This window comes from Prosopis cineraria, unplaced genomic scaffold, assembly GCF_029017545.1.
Source record: "Prosopis cineraria cultivar Desert tree isolate PC_DT_omini unplaced genomic scaffold, ASM2901754v1 PC6, whole genome shotgun sequence".
NCBI classification, from domain to species: Eukaryota; Viridiplantae; Streptophyta; class Magnoliopsida; order Fabales; family Fabaceae; genus Prosopis; species Prosopis cineraria.
This window is the reverse complement of record NW_026555337.1, coordinates 33246784-33255813: the sequence shown is the minus strand read 5'-3', so window position 1 is coordinate 33255813 and position 9030 is coordinate 33246784. Positions and strand designations below refer to the sequence as shown.

Sequence of the window (9030 nt, the reverse complement as noted above, 5' to 3'; positions counted from 1 at the left end):
CTTCACTAAAGTTTGGGAATTAAATTTGCCCCTTTGGATTGCTAAAAAAAATGTAATCCTTCGGAAAATTTAAAAAAAAAAATATTAAACCATAGAAGCTCAACTCCCCACCCATCCCATGACAATGTAAAGACAACAACCACAACCATGTTCGATGAATCAAATGTAAATTCAAGGTTGACTAATCACTAAATTGAAGAGGAAAAAAAAAAATCAAACTAATTCGGCGGATTAAATATATTTCTTTTACAAAAGAAGAAAAACCATGATGGCTTCCAAGCGTCCACATGCAATTCAGGACAGAAAAAAAGGGTTTGATTCAATTCATTCATACATTCAAATATGTCCTAAAGAAGCTAACAATATTACAACAGAATTCACATGACATTGAAAATCTTGTTTCACATCTCCTTGTCAATGATATCTCGCATCATCTGTATTGGGATCAGTCCTTCGGTTCGAATCGCTTCTTTATTTGGATCAGGACTTATGAAGAACAGTGTAGGCAATCCTCGAACCTGAAACATAATCATCAATCCCACTGTTATTTCAGCTGAACCTTTCTTTTTCAAGAGTTTAGTAGATGTGATAGAAAGTATAAAATGAAAGTGAAAATCAATCATTTAATTCTTATAATTTTCATCTAGCCATAATTTAATTACTAAACTTTAACTCAATACAACTCAACTGTAATGGTTTTAGCTAGTTTAACATTTGTTCTTGAGCTTAAAAAACTTTAGGTAAAGTACACATCTAATCTTTTAACTTTACACAGTATTTCATTTTGATCTCTTAATTTTATAAAATATCTTTTCAATCATTTTACATCTAACATGATTAGTTTCATCAAGAAGAAATTCCTTCATTAAATTTTTAAATATTAAAAAAATTTTCAAATGTTGACATATTAAATTTAATTTTTCAAACAAGACAATGATTAGTACAAAAATATAATCATAAGAGTGTCTTTTTAATATTTCATTTTGATCTCTTAATTTTATAAAATATGTTTTCAATCATTTACCTCCAACACTTAAGTTTTATCAAGAAGAAATTCCTGCATCAGACTTTCAGATAAAAAACATATTCTCAAATGTTAATCTATTAAGTTTAATTTTTTAAAAATAATAATAATTGGTACAAAAAATAATCATTTGAAGCTAACAGTGTTAGGGTTAGAGGACTTAAAATATACTTTATAAATATAAAGAACCAAATTGAATTCTTATATAAAATTAAAGGACCAAATTTACACTTTAACCAATAACTTTAATCCTTATAATTTTATTTCCTAAAATATAAGGAGTAACATTTTAAATGGTTAAAATTATAAGAATTGAGCTGCAGAGGGTCAAGGTTGATGGATTGGATTTCAACCAACACAAAACTATTGTGATTGGGTTGTATTGATTCAATAATCGAGTAACTAATTCAAAACTATAAGACCAAATGATTAATTTTTTCCAAATAAAAATATAGAGATGACAAATGCATGCAACCCCATTGTGGGGATATTATCTTAAAGGAGTAATTAACAACGGCATTAGACATTTTTAAGTTTGTGACAAAATTGTTTACAGCAATGTCATGGAATTGTTTACTTTATTATTTAGTGAGATTGGTCAAAAAGATTTCTCTCCTCTTAATTTGATCCTTCAAAAGTAAGAATTCTCAATTTAGCTTCTTTAAGCATTTCCCTTAATCAAAATAGCTCACAAAGTTGAGACCACTTAACAAACTTGTTAGTATGGTAGAAACAAAAACAACCAATGAAAGTTGATCTGGTTAATAAAACTACAATTAAACCCTACCAAGGATGTAGTGTTTCAAATCTCACAATCAATGTGAGAACCTGGTTAGTAAATAATCCATAAATCTATAAATGCTTCTATAAATATTCTGAGTTATGGTTTATCCTAATCTTGATGAGCCCCTACAAATGACTTTTATTTATTAAACGAAGAGAGAGAGAGAGCCATTTTTGACCCGAATTAGAGTAAATGTCAATTTTCCCATGAAATCGAAACTTCTTGAAAAAATTACAACCAAATGAGCCAGCACAAAGTGATGTCTCATTTAAGATCAATTTTTTTCCTTCTAAAATAATAAACATGTTTGCCATCAATTGTGTCTAAATAATGCCATTATTCCTATGAAGCTAGCCAAGGGTGCGGTAGGGTATGAGTAAAGATCTAGAAAACCTTCCGACTGTAACCAAAAAATAAAATAAAATAAAATAAAAAAGATGACATCTAAAGGAGGGAAATGACACTTGGGCGAGCCCAAATCATAATAAATTCACGCGATGTGAGCTCCTGTCTATGCCACATCAGCAAATCTATCAAGTGACCGTCACTATGCCTAACAGCAGGACCATTTTGATTGAGAAAAAGAAATATTTTAGGGTGTTTAAATCAAGAAGTTTTATCCGAATTAGAAGAAAAGTGATCTTTATTAAGTAATTAATTTAATCTTAGCTATTTTGGATAATCAGCCAGGTTAATGAGTCATTTCAAAAAGTTATACAGCCAGGTTAGTGATCTTTACCAACTGCATATACATGTAACAATTGACGTTACACATAAATTGGCATATTACCTGCATGTCACGTGCAAATTCATACTCATCATCTGTATCAACCTTAACAATTATTGCATTGTTCTCATATTCAACCGCAAGCTGCAGAAAATGAAATCCAATTAAGATTTATTTCTCAGCTCCCAAATTGATCACCAATGGCAAACATGGGAAGATACTGTAGAAACAGGAACCACACAGGTGACTGAAATAATGGTTTTCTATTATATTCAGACGAAAGTATGTAATGCTTGTCATTCCATAAAGTCAATAAACTTGAAAAAAAATATATGGCAGTTATCTATAAAAATGTAAACCAAAAAATTGTAGAACTGATTCATTGCTCTGGATCATGACTAGTTCAATGATTGCAATATCAGAATTCAGAAGATTGGTTAGTGCGGTCATGGCTATTAGAGGAACAATAAAACTGCACCAACATGATTTTACAATAAGCTCATTTCTTCACCTCAATGATGAAGAAACAAAATAGTAATTTTTTCTTTTGGCTAATACCCTTTTATTTTTTTTGGTATAAGAAAGTTTAAGTGAGTTGGATCCCAACCTTCCAAAAGCTCACTACGACCAGAGCATGCCCTAAACCCACGACCTTGTGAATTATGGGCCAAATCTTTACTAATTGGACCAACCTTTGATGGCTCTTGTGGCTAATATTTATTCATAGATATAGTTAACACTCATAATGATTTTGCTAGTACAGTAGCCTGCAAAGTTGTACCCACTGCCTTCTAGTATTTTTTTTAATACATTAAAAATATTTTCACTATCTTGATTTTCCCTTCCTAAATCAAAATTCACTGGAGCTCCTCTTATTGTTTAATTATCTTTTGGATGCGTGATCAGATCCTCTAAAACTACTCTAGTTGTCGTGTCTACTTGGAATTCAAAATATTTTGCAAGAATTCATAATCCTATAAAACTACTCTACTTGAATTCATAATCCTCTAAAGCTGAAGTTAAGGGGTCAGCTGGGTATCAAATACAAAAACAATAGGATACTAGATATTTATGGTTCATAATGCATTGAACAAAGAATTACCATTTTGGGAATCAAAATTTCAAAGATTTTATACAGAATTATGATGGTACAAATCACATTTATCAATCAGGCCACCAAAAAAAAAACCCAGGTTTAGAATTACAGCTCTAAGGTGTTACACACAGTAGTTGGAAGTTAGAACTAAATTAACTATGGGCTCATGACCTAATGGGAGAGGAAGCATATCCCCCAACAAGAGAATTAACTTGTTATTATCGCCTTCAGAAAATCATAGAACTTCTTCCAATATATCTCAACATATTGAATGATTCATCACCTAATGCATGTGTATTAGAATCAGGCTATGCTGGTTGAGTTTTCAAGATCACTCTCAACATCAATAAAACCAGAACAGGAAAGAAGCTCTGCATAAGAGTTAAGTTTGGGTTTCAGAAAAGACACAGCATAGGCGCAATTTAAGTTTTGAGTTGATTATCATGTGCTCACTGTTACATGTCAAATGGTCCTTGCCACATTGCTCTAGTTATTTCTCTTAAGGGTTAGATTAATATCATCTTATAAATCATCCCTAAGGATCTTAACCTCTAGTTATTTCTCTTAAGGGTTAGATTAATATCATCTTATAAATCATCCCTAAGGATCTTAACCAAACACGTTATCCACCAAATGGTAGCACGAACATTAGGGATAAAGATTATGCATGAAAATTCTAACCCAATTCCAATCTCATGTGTGACGGGCCATATTGGGTGTGGTGGAGAACTTAATTTCCAAGTTTATAACTGTTTTCTTTGATAAATCAACAGTCCAATGTCTTTAGTCTGCACAAGGAAATGGACCTTCCTCAAACTTTTCTTGTCATTGGAAATCCTTCAACCTTCTAATTGACATGGACGGAGAAAAATCTGTTCTGTTCATCCTACCTCATGTCAGATTAAAGAGTTTAGTCTTTGACTCTCTGGATCCTTAAGGCGTCTATCCATGCAAGTCTTATTTCACATTCCTCAACACTTCATTTTAAGCCTAATTGGAAATCAACAACTCCTTTATAGGAAAGTCATTTGTGTCAATCAACAGAATTAATACTCCTGGCATCTGTAGATACGCAGGCCGAAGACAGTTCTTTCCCTCAGCAAATATTTCATTTGCAGGAATAATTCTGAAACAGTGGCCACTTGTTTCAACATCTTTTCAGCATTTCTTTATGAATTGGGTTTCTGGTATCCTTTTGATTCGAACAATCAGGCTCCTCATGGCCTCTGTCCAACCTTTTTCCAATCTTTCTCCATACATTTTATTGGGTTTTGGATAGTTTTGTTTTCATGTCTTCAATATCTCTCCACGTTTCAATAAGGGTCAAATGTTAGAAAGATGAGTGCAATCTTCAAGAAACTTTTCTCATGTATCACATAGGAACAGGATATCTACTTCAATAAAAACATGGATAAAACTGTATTTTGTCAGTTTGCTCAATTAAATCCACGTCAGAATGGAAACTCATGGTTCAGAGCAATGCAAACACATTCTCAAAGTCATGTTAGTGAAACTTAAGCACCAATAGAATCAGTCAAGCACATACCATTTCGAGTTCTTGAGCCATTAAGATACAAGGTCCACACCATGTTGCATAGAAATCAATAATAAGAGGCACATTTCTTTCTCCCCTCACCAACTCTTGAATTTCCTCAGCTGACAACTTTTTCTGCACAGCCAAATTGATAACTAATAGCATCACCACGACACCAAACTTCAATGTCTTTCGCAAATAATAATATAATGAAGGAAAAACCCAGCAAAGCCCAATTTTTATTTTTAAAAAAGCCTTAGAAAAAGACACTTTCTCATTTATCCCTTTTCTGACTTCCTTCATAAGATTGTAAAGGGGAAAAACTCAGCCCATTATAGCCGGAAAACAAGAGAAATGGACATTTACTCCTTAGCCTTCTGATTCTCTACATCTAAAATGACAGTCATTCTTAACAAATTTTAATTGTACACCCTAATCTATTAAGAATAATTACTTATATTTAGATAGAGCATTCATATTAACTTGTTTAAAATGGCTCCCCCTCCCCCCCAAAAGAAAAAATAATAATAATTAACAGAATTCGAACTTTAATCTTTAAACAGAACCAAAAGAAATTCATTTCTTTCCCGAAATTCTTATCAGGAACCAACCACTAATGCCCCGGAAAAACACAAAATCCAGGAAAAGAAATTCAGGTTATAAAACCTAGAAAACAGCAAAATTGAAAGCCTAGCCTTGTTTGCCATGACAAAAAGAAGTGAGAGTAAAGCATACCACAAGATAGTCCTCTCTGACAAATTTTCCTTGAGGTGGTTTACAGAGCAACTTTCTGGGGATTGTGGTGGAGAGAGAAAGAAGCCTATCTCTATCGTCGGAGGTGAAGAGTGGATAACGTTGATGGGTTATGGAGGAAGAACAAGGATTAGCGAAGGAAATGCAAAAGGGTTTCGATTTGAAAGTGAAAGTAGTGAAGGGTGAGAGTGTGGCTAAGCTCCGATGACTGTGAGGTATATAGGAATGAAGAAGAGCCATTGGAGTGAAGCTGGAGAGAAGAGGCCCGGCAACTCTTCTGCAAGTGTTGAGTCGTTCCGGTAACTAGAAGAGACTATCTCTCATACGAACATTTTTTTTTTTTTGGTTTCTTTAAAAAAAGAAAGGCCAGATTTTTTAAATTATATCTTTATCACTTTGGGCCTAAAAAGCCCATGCTTTAATTGGATTCCATACCAATAATTAGCAGGAAGACCCATGCTGCATTAAAAACATTGAAATAGAATAAAACATGAAACGCTAGAAGGAGGGCTCGAACCTCCGACCTTGTGGTTAACAGCCACACGCTCTAACCAACTGAGCTATTCCAGCTTGTTTGGTTCGTTGTTTAACAAGACGTTATTATTATACCTTAAATTTTGTTATATTTTTATACAAAATTTTATTTATTTTTTTTTGTTATATTTCTATACACCCCATCAATCATTAGTCACCAATGTAAGCATGTAGTTAATATGTGATAGAAAGCTCAATCATTTGCAAAAATATACTTACTAGGTCCAATTTTAAATAAAAGGCTTATTTAAAACTTTTGATTCGGTATTAAATATAAGGTCTTATTTTGTTTCGCTTCGTTTATTAGTTTTTTTTCTTGTTTATAATATCTTTATTTATTGAAGCATTTTTATACACATTAAAATTTAATTTTTAAATGGTAGGGGTATTTAAAAAAATTAAAGTGTTACAAATTCTCTATATATTAATCATAAATAATCAACTTACATACTTTTCTATGACAATGGAGGACACTCAGATTAGATTTTCTTATGTTAAAACAAGTATATATTAATCACGAGGGACTTGTTGGGTAATTAATTTTCTTTTTGTGACCTATTATATGTTATTCTTTCTATTATTTATTATTAAAAAAATTGAACAATTTAATTTTATATTTATATATAATATTTAAATTTGATTTAGTTCAATACCATCTTTTTACCCTTCACAATTCAGTCAAACAGAAAGACACAAATATACTTCTATACTAAATACAAGTAAATCACAATTTTTCCCTATAAAACATGGCAGATGATGACGTTTTCTAAATATAAACACGTTTTATTTCTTTCTTTTCTTAGATGAAAAGCATGTTTTAAAATTTTATAAATATTAGAAAATATAATTAATTATTTAATAAGATGGATGATTCGAATCTTATAAATAGAAAAAAAAAATAAGAGCCATGTTTAGTCTAATTTTTTTTTGCCAACCATATTTAGTCTTTTTCGTTAAACAGAAATAATCGAAGATAGCTTTGACATCCCAGCCTGTTCCATACATGCTTTAGCAAACAACATAAAATCATTAGCAAAAAATAAATGAAAAATTATTGTACCTTTGATTTTTTTTTTTTTAAAATATGAAGGGATGCTAATCTCTTTGCTGTGCTTCGTGATGCGTCAGATGACCCCCTTTATCCATAGCAACCCAACACGGCAAGGCGGTTAGTCTGGGCGTACTTGAGTCTGGATTGTTCAAATTTTGAAATTTTATTTTTGTTTTTTGTTATTATAAAAAATATAAATTTTTAATAAATCTATCTTATCATTAATATGAACAATACAGATTTAATATGAATAATTTAATTTAATATTAATTTTTTTATAACTTTTATAAATTAATTATCTTGACATATTCCGGATCATCTGAATTTAATAATATTTTTATAAATTTTTATTTTAGTAAACATAAAATTAAAAATAAAGATAATTTTCAAACCGACACTTAAAAAAATTAAGAAAATGTTATAACTTGAAAATTTTAAATTTAGATTGTCTAAAATACATCTGAATAATCAATTTATAAACTAATAAAAAAATTTAATATTAGATTCAATCATTCAGATTAAATATGTATTATTCATATTGATGATAAGATAGAATTGTTAAAATTTTATAATTTTTTATAATAAATATAAAATATAAAATATAAAAATAAAGTCTTAAAATTTGGATTGCTGAAATTGAAAATTTAAATGGTCCAGATTACTTATCATGATGCCGAAGCTGGACTCAGACAAAAAGATAAAGGGAAGACAGATCTCCATGGTGGATCGGAACTCTTTGACTCTTTTCGTTCACCAATCCAAATCAATTGCATTTCTGGGAAGTCACACAGGCCTAATAACTCCACGAGCATTGATATAAAGAAAAAAAACTCCAATAATATTTGGGGGCAAATTCAACTCCTTTAAACAATTAGAAAGAAACTTCTAGTTAAGTCAATTATGAGGTTTTTTTTTTTTTCAAAGTCAATCTTAATGGCTATAAATCATTTCCTCCCTTGTTGGTTTCATATTATTTTCATAGTATTAAAATAACGTTATCAACACTTTGTGTGCATGTCTGCCTTAAATAAAGCCACAATGGTTCGAAATCACCACCAATAGCATAATTTGTTTGAGTATGTTCATGATCTTCTTTGTCACAATCATATAAATGACATTACATAGACTAACAGATCTAAACTCTATTATGGTCTCCATTCAATCTACATCTGGAATCTAAACAACTTGATTGCCATTAAGAGGAGGAACATTGGAGGATCTCAAAAGATAGATTTATCTAAAGAAAAATCATATCCAAAAGTCACTCAAATAAATTATTAGCAAACAAATATCAATACAAAATTGGTTATTGTTAACTATGAACATCACTTGTTTATTTTTGAATGAAACTTATTCTTAGTTTTTATTTGTGAATAATTTACTTAAGTCATATTTAGATGTGATTCTCCTTTCATTTAACCATACAACTTTTAAAAAATAACCATTTCAGTTTCATAATTTACTACCATTTTTCATTGACTTTGAAAAAAGAGGTGATATTAACCAACATCTTTTTAGAGATATTAT

General features: G+C 30.7%; 1 protein-coding gene and 1 non-coding gene across 2 annotated transcripts; both read right to left on the bottom strand.

Annotated features, from left to right (window-relative positions):
* Positions 1–209: 209 nt before the first annotated feature.
* LOC129314248 (thioredoxin-like protein CITRX, chloroplastic) lies at positions 210–6210 on the bottom strand. Its single transcript, XM_054957622.1, has 4 exons — positions 5901–6210; positions 5178–5300; positions 2599–2679; positions 210–518 (listed from the first exon to the last, which is right to left on the bottom strand). The coding sequence occupies exons 1-4, from the start codon at positions 6156–6158 to the stop codon at positions 402–404; spliced, it is 579 nt and encodes a 192-aa protein (XP_054813597.1). The 5' UTR covers positions 6159–6210; the 3' UTR covers positions 210–401.
* Positions 6211–6414: 204 nt separating this feature from the next.
* TRNAN-GUU (transfer RNA asparagine (anticodon GUU)) lies at positions 6415–6488 on the bottom strand. The gene has a single exon. It is a non-coding gene; the product is annotated as a tRNA-Asn (tRNA).
* Positions 6489–9030: the final 2542 nt, after the last annotated feature.